This window comes from Lemur catta, chromosome 23, assembly GCF_020740605.2.
Source record: "Lemur catta isolate mLemCat1 chromosome 23, mLemCat1.pri, whole genome shotgun sequence".
Lineage (NCBI taxonomy): Eukaryota > Metazoa > Chordata > Mammalia > Primates > Lemuridae > Lemur > Lemur catta.
This window is the reverse complement of record NC_059150.1, coordinates 18,025,066-18,046,709: the sequence shown is the minus strand read 5'-3', so window position 1 is coordinate 18,046,709 and position 21,644 is coordinate 18,025,066. Positions and strand designations below refer to the sequence as shown.

At 48.4% G+C, this 21,644-nt stretch overlaps 1 protein-coding gene across 3 annotated transcripts in view; it reads right to left on the bottom strand.

Moving 5' to 3' along the window:
• Positions 1-21,644, bottom strand: part of CACNA1E (calcium voltage-gated channel subunit alpha1 E) — a 312,817-nt gene that overhangs the window by 5,745 nt on the left and 285,428 nt on the right. For 2 of the 3 annotated variants that reach the window (XM_045536358.1, XM_045536356.1), the window contains 7 exons: positions 17,306-17,433; positions 12,094-12,190; positions 9,918-10,023; positions 8,903-9,010; positions 8,224-8,324; positions 7,812-7,918; positions 3,154-3,265 (listed from right to left, as the gene is read on the bottom strand). In XM_045536358.1, the coding sequence (XP_045392314.1) occupies positions 3,154-3,265; positions 7,812-7,918; positions 8,224-8,324; positions 8,903-9,010; positions 9,918-10,023; positions 12,094-12,190; positions 17,306-17,433 (759 nt within the window). Of the gene's footprint in view, positions 1-308; positions 438-3,153; positions 3,266-7,811; positions 7,919-8,223; positions 8,325-8,902; positions 9,011-9,917; positions 10,024-12,093; positions 12,191-17,305; positions 17,434-21,644 lie in introns of all 3 variants that reach the window. The other variant, XM_045536357.1, reaches the window with a different exon arrangement.

The window sequence follows — 21,644 nt, the reverse complement described above, 5'->3', positions numbered from 1 at the left end:
GAAAGGAAAAAAGGATGGAATGATACACCGAGAATGTCCTGGAAAATATTTCTTGCATGGCTGGTTGAGTCTTAAGAATGTTTAACCCACCCAGAGGGAGTTATGCCATTGGGCTGGCTGGGGTTCGGGGGTCATTGCAAACACCACAGAGCAGCAGTCCTATCAGAGAAGGCCCCGGGCCACATTTTGCTAACGGGGGAGGGGCAGGACAAGCCACTGCTCACCTTAAAACATCAGCTATTATCTCCTAACCCACCTAATATAGCCCAGGCTGCCACTGCATAAGGTAGGTGGTGTTGGCTTTTTACCTGGGGCTCCATGGTCAGACGTGGCATAGAGGATGCCCTCCCCGATCCCGCATGCTCCTGGGTGTCCGGAGGAAGGTAGATGCCATGGTTAGAGGGCTGCACGCTTTTTAATTCACTAACCTCTGGCTCCTGGAAATAAACACACATCCAAGCTTGTGGGACTTGGTTCCATCTCATTGCTTCTCACCTCCAGTGGATGCTTCGGCCTCCTCAAGCATGGCTTTCCGAAGAGAGACTCGCATCTTTAATATGTGCCTGTGTGTGTTTGTGTGCACACCTGTGGTATAGCAGATGTCCCACACAGAAAGTTCTAACTGGGATTGACAGGTGAAGGTCACCTTTTCTGGTCAAGTGACTTTACAGCTTTAGGAAACATTGTTGTTCATAATACTTTTAGCTATGTGAAGCTGATTTTCTGAGAGGTGGTAGTGTTGGGTTTATTCTTTTAATTTGAAGAAGCCTTTTATCAATTAAGTAGAAACCAGTATTCTAAGGGAAGACCAATTTCTGATGTCCAATGTATCTTCTCTAGCCTTAAGACCATGACTTTGTTAGCTAAAAGAGTTTTCTTATGATTGAAACCATCCAAACATGGGGTGGGTGGCCATCTGTCAGCAATGCTTTGGACTAGTGCAGTCCCACAGAACGGGAATGCGAGCCGCTTACGTAATTTTAACTTTCCAAGTAACACATTTTTAAAAGTAAAAAAAAAAATTCATATATGCAGATATCATGTCAATTTGCAGTGCTGAGTAGCCCCGTGTGACTAGTGTTAGCTACCATATTGGACTGTGCCCCTCCAGAGTATTTGAAGGTTGGATCGGAAATCTCTACAGTTCTGTCAGACTATTATTATTTTCCTGGTTAAAGAATGTTAGTTTGGCAGTTGTAGGTGCTCTGTACAGATAGCTAATGTCACTGCATAAAGAGTAGACCTGCCTTAGAGAGGGTTACATGGGCCACCCAACAAAGAGATCTAAAAATATCTCGAGCAGCTGGAGCCCGTATCAGAAAAAAGCTATTTTATGTTTAGGAAATGACACCCTAAAAACATGGGAGTGTGAGTAGGGCATTGCCCCAAGGAAAGGGTGCTAGGGATACTCTCAGCCCCCCTGACCATGTGGCTGAGTGGTTTCCCGTGTGTATGGAAGAGTATCCTCCCAGGGCATGGGGGGTGGACAGCACTCGAGGCAGTTAGTATCTATCTGCGGTACACGCTTTATACAGCACACAGTTCCGACTCCAAACAGATGTGGTAACAACACTGCAGTCTACAAGTGTCAGAGGCGGTGTGAGACGCACACACACAAATCACGGCCACGCCTGAGGACGGGGAGCAGGGGCCCCGAGGGATGGGCAGAAGTACACAGTGGTGAGTGTGTGGCACAGGCTGACACCTGAATCGAATTAAAGACACCAGTACTGACAATGAGATGAACACACATCCAGAAAGTCCTGGCACTACGGCTCAGCCCTGGGGAACCCGCAGGAAGGATGATGTAATAAAGTCTCCCTGTGAAAGAAAGGACACATTATTGAGATTTCGTTCCCACTAGACACAGCCCCAGGCAGGCAAGCTGTAAAACGCTTAGAGGCCCTTTGAAGAATCAAACCATCTGCACCAATTAGGCCCTAGGCCTTGGTGCTGAGTTCCTTGGAGGGGAAGGCAGGGAATTCCTCCCCCCTCGACCAAGAACACCCTGAGCCGATCACTCAATGTCGTGGGGACATCCAGCCTAGCTGTGACCCGACACGACCATGGACAACTCTGTCTCAGCACTCACAGACAGAACTGGGAGACACTCCCCCAGCTGTCGGGGTTACCGGGGTGTTTTTCCCCCTCTGAGGGGGTACCCCTTCCATCACACACCTACTGCACCCACGTCACCCATTCAGGATGGCTCTGAGGTACACAGTAGCAGCAGGGAGGGGTCAGGAGAGAAGAGCCACAGATGAACCACAAAGTGATGCGGAACTCAGTACAAGCTGTCTATACGGACTTCAAAGGTTGGGTTTTGTCTTTTCAATACAATCAATGAAAGCCTGGGGGGAACTCGAGCACATCGTTCCTGACTAGGAAACAGCGGTAAAGCTGATTCACTTTGGGAATCACATTTTAGTTTTGTATTAGCAAAGCCAAAACTTCATTCTGCCCTCTATTCTCCAAGCTTTAACTTGACTCAATAGATCTCTCCAGAATTTTACCATTTATGCTAACAAAAACTCATTTTTGGCTTAGGAAGGTGACATTAGGGGCCTGGAAGGAGGTATTTGACCTTTTAGAATTGTGACCAAAAGGGTCAGTGTGCGTGAACCCACACAAAGCAGAGGGAGGAGAGTCTTCCGTACCTCTGGGCAGACAGACAGCTTGTCACTGTGGTACACACTGCCACTGAGTCCTAGAGGAGGCATCACCAGGGCTGGCATGGGGCACTCTGTGTCCCCACAAGCAGTACCTGGCTGCACTAAGAGGCATGGTAGGTATCACTCATTCTGAGATGATTCATCTTAAAGCTCTCCATCAAAGGCAAGACTTTAAATGTAACTTTTCCTTTAACATTTGATGCTCAGGGTATAAACTAAGAGGGCTTGGCCTGGGCAGTTTAAGTTCCTGCAGCAGGTCAGGGGCCTCTGGGACGGTAAAACCTGAAGAGGGAACTTTGTCAGAGCACATGAGAAGTTGGGCTATGAAAGTTTTGAAGGCAGGAAACTCCCCAGGTAGCTAGACTACCAGGAATGGTTTCCCTGATAGATCGTGGCTATGAAATAAAAATTTGGAAATGAGAGTGGGCAGGATCAGCAAACCAAGGAATTATTTTCGAGGTCATAGAACACATTCATTCACCAGAGATTGCTGCTCCTGGAACTGTCCGTCATCCGCTGGGTCCATACACGCCAACTGGAATATTTCCTGCGGGGAGAGCGGGCTCATCGAAGGGTATCCACTCCGGCCACTCCTGCAAGGCAATGTCAGAGTCAGAGGTAATGAGAGACAGAGGGAGGGACACTAATGACCCCCACCCCAGGCAAGATCTCCTTCCCAGCAGGGCAACACCCTTTAGCCATGGCTGGCTTGTGAGCCTGGTAACTTACAGGTGGCTGGCCCTGAAATAGAAGATTAAAAAAAAAAAAATCGGAAACGAGAGAAACTGGTGTTTTCAACCTGCATTTGGAACCATTCATCATTCTGCTGGCGACTAGCATATCTGTGACAAATGACATCATTTGTCACACTCAGCCATATGGAAGACCAATGCTAGATTGTAAACCTGTTTCCCCATTCAGCGGAGAAATGCCATAGTTTAAACAGTGAACAGTTTGTTTAAATATTAAGCAGCCACGGGCTTTTAAAAAATTTTCCCCACTCTCAGCAAGAATATGGTCTTATTGTGCCAACATCCCTGGCCAGACGAAACAGCCCAATTCCATCCCATCACCACTTATGGAAGAACGACTCTGTACTATACACTGTGTCTGTCGGCTCATGAAGTGGGCAGGATGATTTCAGAGATGGGGTTGAGGAGGTGAAAACCTCTGGGTTTTTTTTGCAGGAAGAGGTTTAGAGGGTGATGAGGGAAGAGGACAGGGACAAAGTCTGCCAAGTGTTTAGGAGTCTCCAAACGGAAGGCATGGAGGGCTGTCACGGTATGCTTGTCATTAACCAGCGTTTGGTATTTCCAGACACTCCGCCACTGGGGTCCTGATTAGGATCCTTCCTGAGAACTTGGCTCCTGTTGCCATTCACTGCCACCATTTGACCTATTCAAGAGTGCTGCGTGGGTGTCTGAATTATGGGAAGAGGACTGAGGTCAGTAGCTGGGCAGCAGCTCTAGCAGTGACGGAGCTGGAAGGGAGGGGGGGACATCACCTCTCGTGGTGTCAGGCTTCTGCCCTAGTTGAGTCTACTGCTGGTGACTGCCCCCAGTGGAAAACTTGTGGCATGAACAAGGATTGCCAGTTACTTGAAAATAATCCATAGGTATAATCTTACTTAGATTAGCATCTCTGGGAAAGATCTGGATAGCAGAGAATTGCCCGAACTGTCCCCTTGCTACCATGAGGGCTTTTGCTGAGTTCTCGTAATAATACAGCGTGATCTGATATTTAAATGACCTGCCTCAACGTCAGTCCTCTTCCTCAGTGTGCCCCCTCCTCCTGAGAACCACGGGCAACACAAGTAGCTCTGCTAGTATAAGGAATGGGTTCCGTCTGTCCTGCAGAGAGTAACTGTAGAATCTTCAGTAGGTGAAAATGATCCTTGGAATCACTGAACCACCTCACTGAGTGGAATAATGTGGACCCAGAGTGATCTACTTTAAGAACCTGGTCAGGTTCCTCATTGTTTTTAGGGAAAGTCTAGCATCCCGAACATGGACTCTCTCATGGTCTGGTTCCTAACTCCCCAGCCTCCTCTTGGATCACTGTCCCTTTGGCTCCCTGAATTCCAGACACACTGGCCTTTTTTAGTTCATCCAATGGCCAGGCTGCTGCTTCTGCCTCAAGACTTTAACAGAGGCCATTCCCAGGGTCCAGAACTCTTCTCTCCAACTCCCCTGCCTGCTGGAAACCCCTTCTGTGTTATTTTGAATTCATTCTTAAAAATTCTTATTAAAAGACACTTCCAGAGGAAATCTTCTCCGATATCTCCCCTCACCCCGTAACTGGTCAAGATCTGCCTCTTACCTGCACTCATATCCTGTTGTATTTCATCTTTCTAGCACTTATCAGAACTGTAATTAAATCACTGAAAAAGACAACTTTTCTTCATTCCAATAATTTTCTGTTTAACAGCTGGTTTTCCACCACATGTAAGTTCACTGAGGGAGGGGCCCTGTCATGTTCACCACAGTATCCCCAGAGCAACCCACTAGAGCAACCCCCACTTGGACAGTGCGTGACTCTAGAAACACAGATGGTCCCAGGAGCCAGCCTACTGTTCCACTAGCATCCCCGCGTCAGGACCTGCGCCAACATCCACCTAAAGGCTCAAACCGGAAACCCAAGGGTCATCCTTTGATTCCTCCTCCCCTCCACATAGCAAATCAATTGCCCTGTCTCCTCACTTCTACCCTGCTTGTCACTGATCACCTACGCAATTGCAGTAGCCTACTCAGTGGTGCTCCTGTCTCTAGAATCGCTCCCTTCTAATCCATAAGTCTACACCGAATTCGAGAATGACTTTTGAAAAGCACAAGTCTGATAACATCATTCTGATGCATTAAACTGTATTATATGAAACAAAAATCTAACCTTTTCATCCAGTTTGTAAGTCCCCCAGAGTCCTGGCCCCTGTGTAGCTCTCCGAACCCATGACTTGCCACTTCCCCTGAGCTTCCTGTGCTCCAACCATCCTGACAGCTTTCAGGTCCCTTAAACTTATACACTTTCACCTCTGTTGAAGAGCTTGCCTTCAAGTCTCACCTCAATGCTACTTCTTCGGAGAGTTCTCTCCAGACTCTCAACCTGGGGGGGCTGCTTCCTTTCCACAGCATCACAGCAGCCCACCCTTCCACAGTTTAGCCTGCGTTGCTCTTTCCAGAGTTGTCTTCCTGGGGACTGTGATTATGTTCACCGATGTATCTCCAGTGCTTGGACCAAACTGGCTCTTAATAAATATTGCTAAATTGGCCAGGCACGGTGGCTCACACCTGTAATCCTAGCACATTGGGAGGCTGAGGCAGGAAGATTCTTTGAAGTCAGGAGTTCTAGACCAGCCTAAGCAAGTAGCAAAACCCTGTCTCTACTAAAATATATATATATATATATATATAAAATATTAGCTGAGCATGGTGGCATGCACATGTAGTCCCAGCTGCTTGGGAGGCTGAGACAGAAGGATCTCTTGAGCTCAGTTTAAGACCAGCCTGAGCAAAAATGAGATCCTGTCTCTACTAAAAATAGAAAAAATTAGCTGGGAGTAGTGGTGCACCTCTGTCATCCTAGCTACTTGGGAGGCCGAGACAGGAGGATCGCTTGAACCCAGGAGTTTGAGGTTGCTGTGAGCTAGGCTGATGCCACAGCACTCTAGCCTGGGCAACAGAGTGAGACTGTCTCAAAAAACAAAACAAATATCAGTAACATTGATGAGTAAATGAATCAACCAAGATATGGGGGAGAGACCAGAGTAAGCCTATGGCGGGCATTAATTTGTATAGAAAATTGTTGTAGATAAAACAGATCTAGTGGGGGCTCCTCCATTTCTAAGCCAAGGACCCATGACCCCTTCCAATGGGGAGGTCTCACTGCTCCCTCACACCTCCTCTCCCTCTTGCACAAACCAAAAATAGCATCTGCTTGTTGTGTGTGGACAGGAGAATCCATATCCTGCTACCTCCTCACATCAAATTGTTTGTGAAAGTGACCAACGGCCTTGGTCATGGCTCTGGTCCTTTTCTTCTCTTCCAAATGTGTTGGGTTGTGACCTCTGAAAACTATGCTTTTCAAAAACAGATCTCCAACACCACAGGCAGAAAGAAATTAATGGTGTGGAGTGATTCCAAATGGTTTCTGACAAAGGTCTCATTCCCAAGCCCTGGGTATCGCTCTCCTGGATAATGAAGTCATGCTATTTAGCGATTATTGGTTCTGTAAGAACTAAGACTACATTCAGCCTCACCACAAAAACTCATTTACATCAAGTAGAAGGACTTGGGCTCTTTGGGTGCTCATGACATGCTTGCTGATGAGAGGAAGATAATGTTATAATGAGATATGCACACTATAGTAGATTACTCATGACTAAACTGAGGCTGAGGCTTTTAACTCAGAAGAACTGGCAAATTCCTGAATTAGGGTTTTATTTTCACTTTGATATATAGAAATTAAAAAAATTTTTTTTTCCTAAACTCTTTTTGTTCATTAAAGGTAACATGATGTAGTGGAAAGACTCTAAGATCAGAAATAACTGACTTAAATTCTAGTTCCATGTCCTGGTAGCCATATGGCTTTGGGTAACTTATTGAACCTCTCTTGGTCTCCAGTCTCTCCATGTGTAAAGTGGTGATATTAATATCCAGCTCCAGGATGTATTAGGCTGCTGTAGTGAGAATCAAGTGAGGCCATACAAATCACGTTTGTAGAATTGTCAGTCTCAGGAAAGCGCTCACTATGGTTCTCCTCTGGCACCCATTAGGGAGGATGTACCCTCTAGCAGGACCCTAGATCCACAGGGAGGTGATAACCAAGAATTAAATAGGAGGTGATTATTCTTCACAACCAAACTACAACTAAGACCTTAGTACATGAAAACAAAAGAAGTCAAAACTTCCTTCCACTGTCAACTCACAGTGGTCGCTGTCTCTCAAACTGGCCACAGTACTAAGCATGCTTGGTTTGGTTTTCCCTGAGCTCTGCTGAAAAGCCACATTAAGATACTCAACTTCAGAAAAAGGATCATTCAGCCCAGAACATTATTTCTCAGGTACTCCTGGGCAGCGAGTTTACAGGCCTGCACAGGTGACAGAATGCAAGCGGCAGTGTCAGGGACACGCTGGTTCTACTCACAGGCCTGAAACGGGGTCCTGCTGGAGGTAAGGAAGGGCTTTGGCATTGGCAATGATCTCCTGCGGCAGAGACGAGGGCTCCATGCGCTGAAACATGGGTGCATTTTTCTGTGTAGAAAGGGGGACGGAGAAAAAAGGAATTGCAATGACTTCGTGGAGTCTACTGTGGGGAAATACGATTTACGTGGGTAACACAGGAACATGACTAATACCCCGTTTGACTATTTTAACCTTTGGTCCACTGCATTTCTAACCCTGCAGTTTCTAACCCCACACCTCTAGAAAGCTCTTGGGCCCTGCACCCCTTTATCGCTGCTTCTAAGTGCTGGCAGGTGCCATGCCCAGGGACACACAGGCCTGTCCCCTCACGTGACTCCCAGGGCCCACCCGCCCAGCACGCTGTGGACCTTCACCTGTTCCTCCAGCTGCTGCCTCTGCTTCTTCACCTTACTCTGTTTATAGTAGTCCATGATCATCATTGCTGCATAGATTTTGCCCACAGTCAGGTCAGAGGCTAAAAACACAAATGTGGCATGGCGGTGAACAGGAAGAAGACAGGTGGGAGAGAGTGAGGACACCTCCAAGTTTCGTCACCCGCTCTCTGGAACAGTTTGCTCAGTCACCCATTCATCCAACATCTATCGAGCCTCCTTGTGTGCCAGGCTCTGAGGATACAGAGTGAATGGGCCCCCATCTCTGTCACCAGGGAGCCTGCACACCCACCCAAAGGGGGCGATGAGACCGAGGACGCACAATACATCAGCAAGCATCACCTGCTACTCTCCATCTCCATATCTAAGTAACAACACCCCACCCCCTGCCCCCCACTGCGTGAGTCTTTGCTGAACAGTAATAGTACGTGGAGGGAGGGAGCTTTGTACCTAGGAGGTTTCACCCACAACCACAGCGACCTATCTTAAGAAAATGTTTTCAATTAATTACAAAAAGAGGCTTAAGAAGTAGGAAATTTTAGTTCCCTAAAAATTAAAGAGCAACCTTCCCTTATCTCTTTGATCACTCTGGGTTCCCCTAAAAGGTGTGGCCTTGGCATGCTGGGCCCCCAGTGACAGGGACACCAGAGGAGACCCACACCTTTGGGCATGGGCACAAGCAGATCCAGCATCTTCTGAGACAGGTGAGGCCAGATGGCCAGGGTCTCCTTCTGCAGCTCTGAGTCTAGCTGCTGCCTGTCTGCACCACCTAGAATAAGATAAATTATTAATAAATAAATCCGAACGGACACAGAAATAACAAGGACTGAGGGAGGAGGAGGGGGCAGAGCTGAGTCAGCACCGTACCAGATACTGAGAGGAAATCTTGGCGCTTAGACCCAGTGGGTCTTGCAAACCAGGTCTTTCTGCTGAAGGCGCAGAATACATTTTGGCTCCCACTTCCTGTGGCTCAGGGATATCCTGCCAGAGAGATCTAAGGCCCTGAGACCCAGATCCACTTCCTTACTGATTCTAAAAGCCTCTCAGGTGCTCAAATACATCAGAGGGGAAAATAAAAACAGCTCCAAGAACGCTGCCCCTGCCTCGTTATACACACATCAATCCTGCCAGGGACCCTCAGTCCACAGTGGGAATGACCCGATTTTAATAAAGAATTTGGATCAGGCAAGAGCAGGCTGAAGGTCCAGGTGGAAGTAGTAAACCTTTTCTCTCCTAAATGATTGAATCAGAAATCAAGATGAACCAAGTGTGGCCAGGGCTTCTGTGACAGCACCTGCCACAGAAGCCTTCCAAGACTTTAGAGAAAAGATACCATACAAGATCTTAAAAAAAAAAAAAAAAGGACAAAACGAAAATTTGAATGTTCAATAAACAAGTATTTCTAGAATGCCTACTATATGCCACACACTGAAGATAATATACTATTAAGGCTGAAAGGAGCCCCAGAGATGATCAGACCATTCACTTTACCAGGAGGAAATGGCAAATATCACAGTTATTGGGTCTCAGAGGTGAAACCAGGATCCTGACATTTGATGATCAGATCACCGCACTGTTCTTAGCCAGGTGGATGATGGTTCAAATATCTCCATCCTGTACCACCCTGCACGAGTTGTTCCAGATCTCCTCCCTCCCACCCCTCTTCCTAAGTTTACCTTTGGCAATTTTAATGTCCAGAGCCGTCCGGATCAGAGCCATAAGGGTGGAGGTGAAGTGGACTGTCATGTCTTCAGCTACTGGCATATTCATCAGGACCAACCTCTGTGTGAAAGAGAAAAAGGAAACAGCAGGCAAAAAAAAAAATATCGAAAGACACCTCGGTGAGAAGGGAAGAGAAGTGCAGAGGTCAAATGCACAGACAAAAAAGAAGGGCAAGGATTCCCCTTCCCCTGTCCTTGTCCTACTCTCCCTGCTTCTCACTTAAGGCTCATTTATTGCTGTTCTTTTTGAGGGAAGGATGCCAAATTCCAAGGGTTGCCTAATCATTCTGCAGGATTCCCCCACGGGGAGTCCTAAGAATGTCTTTGACAGGGATGGGAAGGGATTTCTAAAAGAAGTGGCTCAGGGAAGGAGTCGCTCCGGGAAGCGGCTCCATACTGCCACTTGTCCCATGAATACCCCCTGGAAGTCGGATGGAAAGATAGTGAGGGGGGAGATTTTGCTTTGCTTATCTGACTTTAAAGATGCATCCTGGTGCCCCCTTTTTGAGTCTTTAAAAGATGAAATTTGCCAGCACATGACTGAACATGCATAAGTCCAACTTATCCAAAGGATGAGGTGGAGCAGGATGGACGGGGGAGAGTGCAAACAGGCTCTAGGGCAGGAAGATGGGCAGAGCGGAGGAGAGAGAACAAGAGAAGGGTGGGCCCAGGCAGGAGCAGAGTGGGTAGGCCTTGTTCCCCTCACCCAAAGGAAGGGATCACACTGAAATGGCCAAATCCACTTTCCAGAGAGTATCTTGCTTTTGGAAATTCTTTAACTTTCCCCCCCAAGCCCCATTTTCCCTTCTCCCACCAAGCCTCGTCCCAGAAATTCAAAGAGTTCAGGACCACATTCCACCACCTGGTCATTTGGGATGTGGCCATTGTGAGCAAAAAGGATGCCAGCCCCTAAGTGCGTGAGGAGCCATGTCCTGGGGAAGATGAGCGTCCCTAATGGCCACGTTCCAGTGAGATGCTCTCTGGAGCCACACGACTTGGAGGTAGCAGCAGGAGAAGGTCCTCTGGCAGAACCACCAGCCTGGCAGGGAGGAAAGTCCTCTTCCCAAGGCAGGGTCTCTAACATTCCACTGGAGCATCTTGCCTAAAGCGATGCCACATAGTGTCTTAGAGTGGATAGCCAGTTTCTTGTTAGGATTTGAGTTCCATCTCTCTCCCACTTCTTTAAACTTCTAGAGAAGTGGCAACATTACTATGATGTGTTCCTAGGTGCGTGAAAGTGCCCCAGAATCCTGGGTCAGTCTAAACATCAAAGGGGAATTAACAGTAACTATACTAGTGGGAGGGGAAAAAATTCAGGTCCCAAAGTTATGAGCACACTAATGGCAGGTGACTCCCAATATATGGTGCTCTCTACGCAAACCACAGGGAATTAATCTATCCATAACTCCAGGGCCAGTCCCCAGAACTGTGTCATGCCAGTAGGGCAGACCTAGTGCTGAATGCGACTTGTGCCCATGGCTGATGTTTCCCTTGAGTATTTCCAAGAGAACTGGGTAGCCAGGATAATGCGAAAATGAAGCTGCATTCCTAGATCTCTCATGGGACAGAAGTCACGTTCTTTTTTTCTTATACCTATAAGGAACCTATGCCATTGTTCCTTCCCATGTCATAGAGGAAGAAATTTGTTAAGAGTTTTCCTCTCTCCTAAAAATTTCTTCTGGAACCATGTTTAGAGGAATTTCTGCATTGTCTCCTTAGTCTAGCTGACCGAAGATGTTTCTTTTTTTTTTAATCAGTGCTGATAGCTGTTTTGCTGTCGGCTTCCTTCTTGCCCATACATGCTCTCCCCTAGGCCCCCACTCTGCCTCCTCTAGAAGGAAACACGCCACTCGACACTGCCTTTCTAGTAACCCACTCACGAGAAGCCACACATGTGTAGAAACACGAAAGAACACGTAAAGGAAACCCCGTGTCGAATAATATCGCAAACCATCCCTTGCATCGTCTCATGGTTTCATCCTTCTGGGAACCTTCCTGACTCTTCGGTCTCATCATTTCTTCCTTCCGCGGTCCCGGCCTCCACCTCCCCAGCCCGGCTTCCTCCCCAGGTCCAACTAAGACCCCACTGCCTGGCGGTGTCTAGCCCAGAACAAAGGAAGGGGTGGTCTACCTTATATGCCACTTTGGAGGGACATCTCTTGCCGAGGCCTAGCGGAGGTGACATGAGAGTCAGCATTTCATACATCTCAGTGTAATGGATGCGGCCACTGCTCATGGAGGGTGGTCAGTTGGGATTGGGGGGTTAGTGGGGCGGGGTGGGGGGCGGCAGGGAAAGGAGAAGGAAGTGGGGGAAGGATGCAGACAGGTAGGAGAGGAGAACAGGCATCCCCAGAGAGCAAAAACAAAACAAACGAAATACAGAAAACAGGAGAAGAAAAACAAAACAAATGGACACACAGGAAAAGAATAGGAAACCTGTTAATCAAAGCAGATCGTACACGTGACTCCATCCTGGTGTGGATTTATATCACGCCCCACACAGACCCGGGAACACTGGTGGCAACCTTTGGTCCCTCGGACTGCCCGTGTGCACTGTCACAGGGACTCATTTTTCCCTCTCGATTAGCATCACCCCGACTTCCACGTCCACTTCGTGCACCCCCAGTATAACCCGGCTTATTTTCAAGTCCCAGGGCTGTGCGTGGGCGGTATAAACCGGATAGACGGTGCTCCAGCCGTGGGTTGGAACTTCCGGCCTGGCAGCCAGGCTCTGCTCCTCCCTCGAACCCACAGGCGGAACGCCGTGTATCCCCCCTCCGTGGCGTGTGTGCAGCAGGAGGCGGCGTCTCGCACTGAGAGTGGGGCGCTGTGGCTGCTGGTCAGAGTCGGCCCGTTGCTTCCACCTGGCTCTGTGGACAAGAGTGCTCTTGACGCCCCAGCATGCGCCAGGTTGATGGCATGCTGGGGACAGAAGGAACAAAACCAGGAGGAGGAAGAGCATCTCGCATGCCATGCTGCCCTCCCCAGCTGGCCCACATGCGGCTGCAGGATTCACCAGGGTGGAGTTTAAAGAGTCTCAGCAGAGGTAGCCGTTCAGCCTCCTGAGTATGGAAACCCTGCGTCACCATCCCAGGCCAGCTCCGTCCCGTCCCCCAGGCCACCATCCTGCCTCGGCCTATCTCGTCCTCCAGCTGCCTGGGCAGTGCTGTGTGTCCCAGGGAGCCCAGGCTTCCCTCCACTAGCACCAGGAGAGAGCTCCTTATCTAACAGGCTTGGCCTTGGACTGGGGCTTAGCAGAGCCACTGGGAGAGAGAGAGTTCCCGGGGTACAGCAGAATTGGAAAGGGAGGTCCTATGCGCCCCTGAACAGTAGCCTGGGTCTAACCGACAAGACGTGCCTTGGCGACTGTGACAGCCCCTCCCCCCCAGCCCCTCATGACAACATGTGGCAGGACCTTCAGGCAAGGGATCTGCTCAGTAACCCTTCTTTATCTGCGGAGACCTTCCCAGACCCCCTGAGCTACTACATTCTTCCACACACCACCAAGTCTACGCCTCTCTTACCTACTCTCACCTCTTGCCCCAGTTCTTTATTATTTTTCACCTCTTTTCTGTCCTTTAGCTTTTATTGTCACTTCTGGCCAAACTCTACAGGCACTGGGAGGGTGGGCAGCGGTGGGGATCACTGGAATCGCACTGCGACACATTGTGTATGGGATGGCGATGCTATCTTGCAATAGTGAGGCTTCCCTGTCCCCAGGGAAGGGAAACCAGAACTGTTTGCTGGATTAAAAAGATTTCTGCATCGGTAGAGGAGGGAGTGGTCCCCTCTGGTTAAATGCACAGACTAAGGTGGACTGGAGAGAGAGTGTGTGTGTGTGCATGTGAAGCAAAGTGAGAGAGATCAAACTGGTCTTCATAGTCAGTCCTCAACTCTTTTCTGCCTTCTCCCCCAAATGGGCCCTTCTTCCTTAGCAGCTGCTGGTTCTAGAAGGGTCTGGACCTCTTTAAACTCAAAAGAAAGCAACATGAAGGTTCCTTCCTGTGGCGCAGCGGTGGTGGAGCAGAGGACAGAGCAGGGGGTGAGGCGCTGCACCCCGTGGCAGGTCGCGGCTGGGGGCTGGGGGGCAAACCTTGCAAGCCACCCTGTAAGGGCAGTTCTCTCCCAGGCCCAGAGGCGGCGAGATCACCCGCACTAATTTGTACATATCCTTATACGGGATCCTGCCGCTGTAAAGGAAGCACAGGTGGGTTAATAGGATACTCAGAGAAGGGTGGGAGAGAAATGACAGCTTAGCCATGAAGGGGTTGGCTGGAAGAGGTAAGAGCAGCTTCTTTCCTTAGGCCCGGAGAGACTGAGAACAGTGATCACTAGAGAACCATCGCCTGGCCAAACTGCACTGTCCCAATTTTCTAAGGAAATAGGAGCCCATCCACTGCCAAAAGGAACTGCCCATGACCAAGAGCTCCCCGAGATACCTGTCTGGCCCACGCCTGGCCAGATGCAGCCACAGCCCTGGCTCTGGCTCAGCTTCTAAGAACAAAGCCTGCCAATTCACCATGGCTCTGACCGCTGTCCAGAGTGGATGCCAGGCTGCCATGAGTGGGCTGCAGATAGTTTGCTTTTCACAGACACTGATTACGGTCAGGCACTCAGACCCGCTTATCAGGGGCAGAGGGAAGTCAGTGGCTTTCTGCAGACTGCAAGAGACAAATTTCCCATTAGGCTAATGAGCAAGGAGCACAGTTGGCATGAGGGAATTTGCAGAGAGGGCTTTGGTTCTCTTTGTGACAGCTTTTTCTCAAGTTCAGCTTGGGCAAGTCTTCTCTACTGGGTGGGAGCCTGCTGGGATCCGTGTTCAGAGGGCAGCTGGGGATGGAGCTGGGGGACATTCTCTTCCAGGGCCCTACTGCCCAACCCACAGCAGCTTGGTTGGATCCAGCCAGCATTCCACGAACAATGGGACTATCTTACCAACTCCTTTTCCTAAGAGCCTGCTAAAGAGTTCTGGCTTTCTCTGGAAGGGACAGAATTAACAATTGATTCATTTTCATTGGCTAAAGCATCTTCCATGTCAGAAGCCAGAAACAGGAAGCAAAGACCAGTGATCTGCAGGTCTGGATTCACCCTGGTACAGACCAGGGCTTCCACTGGAAATTACACGCATGATGTCTCCACCTCTGAGCACTCAGACCCTGGTGCCAGCCACATCGAGACTAGTGTTTCATCCCAGCTTCACTCTTCTTAGCTGTTTTTAGATTTGAGAGTTGATGCCTCCTATTTTTTGGATAGCAGCTCATCAGTACCTCCAAGTCTCTCGACTCTTCAGGGGAGGTAACTTAGCAATTTGGTCTTTTATTTTGCCCCTTAGGGAGCTGGGAAGCAGGTGAGCTGGTAGTGGCTACAGGCTGATGCTCTGTGCAGCCTGTATCAGTCCTCTTTTTGAAGACATCAGCTCACTCCAATGAAACTCCCGTTATCGCATAGACACAGCCAATGAAACTCTAACCAGAATGAGTTACATTGTGGATTTCAAAGCATACAGAAGAGAGTCTGATTTGCCTTTTTGCTCTTTCCCAGTTTTCATATGTCTGAGTCTCATGATTAGTCCTCATGGAATCCTTTCTTCCCAGCCACTGGAATGAATTGGGAGGAGCATGCTTTAATGCACATGGCATTTGGATCCCAAGATGAGTGAGAACAGAGGAAGTGGGGGTTCCTGACAGCCAAGGACGCCTGAGTGCGGCTAGGTGAGCAATGAACCCCTTTGCTCGCAGTTGGTTTCTCCTCTCTCAGGAAGCTGAAGAAGCCCCTTCTTATGCTTCCATGGACATCCACACTTCACAGATGCCGGTTTTCCATACATTCCAAGTGCATTCCCATGTAATTATTGTCAATTACCATAATAGTTACATGAGTGATTTACTATCATCCTCACAACTACCCTTCAAGGTAGGTAGGTATTATTATCACCAGTTTAAAGATGAGGAAGCTCAGAGTGGTTAAATGACTTGTCTAAGGCCATGGAACTGTAAGGTACAAGCCTGGCTGCAGTTTCCTGCGATACCCACCATCGCTTTCTAAGAGCTATCTCCTAGAAAGGAAGCCCAGAAAGTTAAAGCTGTTGCTCAGCCATTGTAACAGGAATGGATTTAGATTTCGATAAGTCTATGCCCTAAAGCATTAATAATTACTGAGGGGAAGAGAAATTATGTTTCACCCTTTCAGCCCAGAAAACAGTGACCCAAGTTTAACAGCTGGCTAGGAAGATAGATTTTGGTTAGAGTTTCAGATTATGAAGGGGGTTCCAGGTGGAAGCAACGTGGTCCATTCCTGTGAAGGATAACATTTCTTGTAGTATTTTCAGAGGGGGACCAGAATGGATAGATTGGTGAGTTAAGACCCAAAAACTAAGATGACCTGGGACAGGAAAGTTCCTCTGGAGTGAGTATTCATAGAATTCTCACCCTGTCTTCAACCATAAAGGGCCAAAATGCTGCCTTTGTACTCTGAAGCAGGGGTTAGCAAACTTTTTAGACAATAAAATATTTCAGTAGTAAATATTTTTAAATTTGAAGGCCATACCATCTCTGTCACAGCCACTTAACTCTCCCTTGTAGTGTGAAAGCAGCCAGGGACAATACATAGATGAATGCTTGTCACTGTGTTCCAATAAAACTTTATTTGCAAAAACAGACAGTGGGCCAAATTTAGCCTATGGGCTGTAGTTTGCCAACCCCTGCTCTAAAGCCCAGAAGGCACAACATCACTTCAGAACTATTGGACAGTGAAAGAGACAGTAAGGAGGTGATCCTCACCAATTCCTGCCATTTAAATCAGTTCTGTGTAATAAAATTCCATATGTTTAAGGGAACAGTTGGAAGAACAACCTGCTTGGTGTTTGTAAAAATGATTTCTGAGTTACATCCAACTGTATCTGCGCAGAGGGATGAGAGAGATAAAACACTGATAGTCACTGATCATGGAGGCCAGACAACCAGCTGGCAATAAAAGCCCTTATCAAATCCCCATGGTAACTCAAAGGAGTCCACTAACCATTGGCAGGAAAAGAAAAAGAAAGATTATCGGAAGCTCTTCTTGGAGTTGAACCCAAACAATCTGGGGTGAGGACTGGGTGATAGATTGGCAACGAAAAGAAAACCTGTCACAGAAGGAAAGAGTGGGCAAAAGAAGATAAATGGAAGAGTTTGGTGACTGGCTGGACACCAGAACCTCTTCCATGGGCCACACCTAAGAGGGATCTCCTTTCCTTCAGTGACAGGCAGGCATTTGGGTGGCTCCAATTAATTCCAACCTCTTCCCTGAGAGCCGCAGAGGCCCTTGCCCTGGGTCCCACTGGGGCGGCCGAGAGGCCTACGCACCATGCCGCTCTGTCGTACTCTGCCCAGACGCGGACAAACTCGTCCAGGTGGTGAGGGCCCAGGATGGAGGAGTCCCGCGTCAGGTACTCAAAGTTGTCCATGATGACGGCCACGAATAGGTTGAGCATCTGAAGGGCAAGGGGAGAAGGGCGGTCAGCGGAAACCCAAAGCAGAGCTCAGGAAGCAAAACAACAGCTTCGAGGCAAATGAACGAATTCAAAAGTTTGTCAGGCGGAAGTTCTAGCTACAGCAGCGCTGATCCTGCTGAATGCAACATCTTTTCATTATTGATAGCCTTGCACTTCATTGTGTGAGCATTATTATTTCGCTTTTCTATGCCACTTCATATCTGCAGAGTACACTCCACAGTCACTTTTCTGATCTATTCAATTTATTTAATTGTTACTGTGGCAGCAGAGGGAACAGCAGCAGCTACAACATTCTTGGGGGCTAGAGGAGGTCAAGGCCAGATGCCAACCTTCCCTCTCCAGCCTCCCCGCCCTCATCCTGGTCCCGATGGCTTCCTGTGTGATGACTTGAAGCTGTTCATGGCTCCCGAGTGCCTTCCAAGACCCTGCTCTCCCACTTATCTGGTTCAGCCAACCTTTCCTGTGCACCTACTATGTTCCAAACAGATTTAAGTGCTGGGATATGAGATGAGAAAGTTCTTGTCCAGAGATACATTCCTGTGCCTGGCACAGGGCTTAAAGTACTGCAAGGGCTTCACTGGATGTGGTTAGTTGAATGCTCTTAAAGGCTTATTTAGTATTGAGTAGAGACTGTGATGTATTAGAAATATATTGGAAATATACAAATGTTACAAATTTTAAGAGCCACAAAAGAAACATAAGCAGGTTGCAGTGGGGACAGAAAGGAGTATGAAGGCAATTTCTCCTGGCTAAAGAAAAAGGGTTTAAGAGGGTTGATGCTTGAGCTGAGTCCTGATAGACCAGATGCTGTTCACCGGGCGGACACAGACAAGAGCGAGCACCGAGGTATGCAGGGGTGGGGGGACATTCAGGGATCTGCCAGGAGGGCAGAGCAGCTGGGTCCAAGTGCCAAGTCGTTGAAGCACCTCACTGAAGAGTCTAGACCAGGATTGACAAACTGGTCAGCGAGTAAATGTTGGAGGCTTTGCAGGCTGTACGGTCTCTTTGGCAACTATTCAGTTCCGTTGTTATGGTGCCAAAGCAGCCACGGATCGCACGTATACAAATGAGCGTGGCTGGGTTCCAATAAGGCTTTGTTTGTGGACACTGAAATTTAAATCCCATATAATTTCCACATGTCGTGAAATATTCATCTTTTATTTTTTCTCAACTGTTTAAGAATGTGAAAACCATTGTTAGCTCATGGGCCACACAAAAATGGGTGGTAGATCCGTTTTGCCCCACGGGCTGTAGTTTGCCAACTTCTGGTCTAGACTATTCTAGAGGCAACAGGAACCCCTGAAAGTTTCAAGAGGAGGGAGAGCGAGGGCTATCCGCATTCAGGGGGACTCCTCGGTAGGGGTGTGGAGGGTGAACAGGAGAGCAGGGGAGGGTGCTGCGGTGCCCTGCGCCACGCCAGGGCAGGACAGCAGCACAGACGGGAGAGCTGACGAAGGTGGAGGTGACAGGACTGCGGGAACACAGTCGGCAGCGCTGTTCTGTGGTTCCTTGGCCACCCCGCACTCGTTTACTGCGTTTCCGCTGCAGGTTCCTGCCTGCTCCCAGTGAATGTGACCCTGTGACCCAGGCCTCATCTAGTCATTCCGTCCCATTGCCCTGGGCCACAGTGATTGGTGATCTACTATTTATCAAAGCCAATAAAATGGTATTAAACCTTCCAGGCAAAAGACTTGTTCTTCCCTGTTGCTCTCAAATGTGCGAGGACATGAGGTCTGGAGCGGCTGCTACAGTCCTGGAGCCACAGGGTGGGGTGTTTGAGAGAAGAGCTCACGTGGGTGGAGGATGGTAGAGGAAGAGATCTAAAACTGAGAGAGAAACCCGGTCCGGAGGTGTCATCTGAGTGCCGTATCAAGCCTTGCTTAACTGCCGCAGGCCTCCTCCCTGACATGAGCCTATAGAATCCCGTTTTGTTCAGGCTGGATTTAGCTGGGCCTTCTGTCCCTTGCAAGTGACAGGTCTCTCCTGCCTGCTAGGGACCAGCTGGCTGCGGGAGTGAGAGAACAGGAGTCTGCTGTGGACTCCTGGGTCAAGTGGCTGTGCGAGGTGCCGGGTGTGTGCACAGGGTGTGCGGGACAAGGAGATTTGGAGGAAGGACATGGTTAGAGTCTCTCTACAATACAGAGACACTGCTGGTCACATGTCCTTTACACTCCTTTCAGGGTACCTATTATTAACGTTAACAAAAACTGTTAGCGTTGTTATTGCTCTACACGTTTACACCGTCTTTAATAGTGTGATGTGCACATTCACACCTACTCTTCGTCTTCACACTCACCCAGCTCTTTGCCAAGCAGGTCTAAATACCACCAGCCCTTCAAGGTCAGAGGGCTTTTGGTTCACATTTGTATTCTTAGCTCCCGGCACAAGGCCTGGCACAACATAGGGCATCCGTATTAATAAATCTCTGTAGCGTGGTTGGATGGAGCTGAGAAGCTGTGTGACTTGCCCAAGGTCACAAGTCAGTCCCCTGTAGGGCTGAGATCTGAAAGCAGATCATCCCACACTGAATATAGCCTCATTAAAAATAACACCACCGTGAATTATGCAGCACCCTCCGTCTCAAACTTCTAAAAGTACCTTCATAGTCTCTAATTAATTTTCCAGTTATATCTTTCATTTCTTTTAAAGATTTATTATTAAACACTTAAACCACGTAAGACAAAACAGAGATGTCTATGTGTCCTTCCGGCCGCCCCATTTCACCGTATCAAGAAGCTCTGGCTCTCTGCGAGCTGGTCTCACCCCTCGGCCGTCCGTGACCGGGGGACTGGGCCTTGCTGACAGTCAGCCTTTTAGTAGCCACTCAATAAAAAGGGGAAGATGTGAACGAATAAACTTAAAACTCCAGCCAATATCATCCTTCTAAATTTCCGTTCAGTTATTTTCATTATACATCATACTTCCATGTTTATGAATAGGATTCTGTGTGTGTTCTTTTTTCACTGAAAAACCTTTCACACCCGAGAAGGAAGTATATTACAACACACGTATCAGCTCACTGTGCATATACTGGTATTAAGTCATTTCCCCTCCCATGTTATGGAAGCTATAAAAGGGAAAGCGATTTGGCTAAGGCCAGCACAGGAACAAAGCCAAGACCACGACGTGAGCTCCCCAGGCCTCCAGTTAGCTCACTCCCTGCAGGCCACGCTTGGCCTCTCTGCAACCCCTCCCCCGACACTGGAGAGCTGGCACGTGGCAAGTTGCAGTCCCCCTGGGATCACTTTAAAGAGCTACAACTGCCTGGACATGAGATAATTAATTTGATGCACGGCCATGGAACTGACCACTTTTCAGCGGCACCACTGTTTTAGTTTGAGGTTTTTGTACAGCCAGCGGCACTAAGGAATGAGCTGAGGAATGAATGTCAGAGTGCCCAGAAACACCAGACTGACCCTTTTATTAATTGGGTGGCACCTCATCCATTTATGGTTTATCACGGCTCATCTGATGCACGGGGCAGAAATTTCTAGACGCGGGTGGGCTGATTCATGCTTTCTCCAAAAGGAACACTTAAGAAGGCACCTAGGGCTTCTTGGCACTGTACAAATAGACGTGCTCCACGTACATTATTCCATATTCGCTAACACTCAGAGCAATCACATCTCTTCACATCTATCAAGCTGTCAACTGTCATAAAATGTAATGACATCACAAATCAAGAGAGAAGCACATCTATTATATTATCATATTCTACTCTTATTAATGCTATCCTCTTGTGTTTTCAAGGTTCCTTTTCTCTCAAGCAGTTCAAAAGTCTCCAAAAGAGAGGTAAGATATTTGTGGCCCTACTTACAAGATACAGTACCTGAGGTGGGAAAATCAAAGGATTCACTCTGGGTTTCCACAGACTCCCTGAGCCAGCCTCAACTCACCTTCCTTCTCACGACAGCCTTTCCCTAGAAGCAGCAAAGACCTTTCTCAAGCACTGAAAGTCGCCCTCTCAGGAGCCTGACAAGCACCCCATTCTCCAGGAGTTCTCTAGAGAAGGACCTGGTTCTTAACACGAGCCGGAGAGAGAGAGAGAGAGAGTGTGTGTGTGTGTGTGTGTGTGTGTGTGTGTGAGAGAGAGAGAGAGAGAGAAGGAGGGAGGGAGGGGGGGAGGGAGGAGGGAAAGGAGGAGGGAGGAGGGAGGAAAGGGGGAGGGAGGGAAGGAGGGAGAGGGGGAG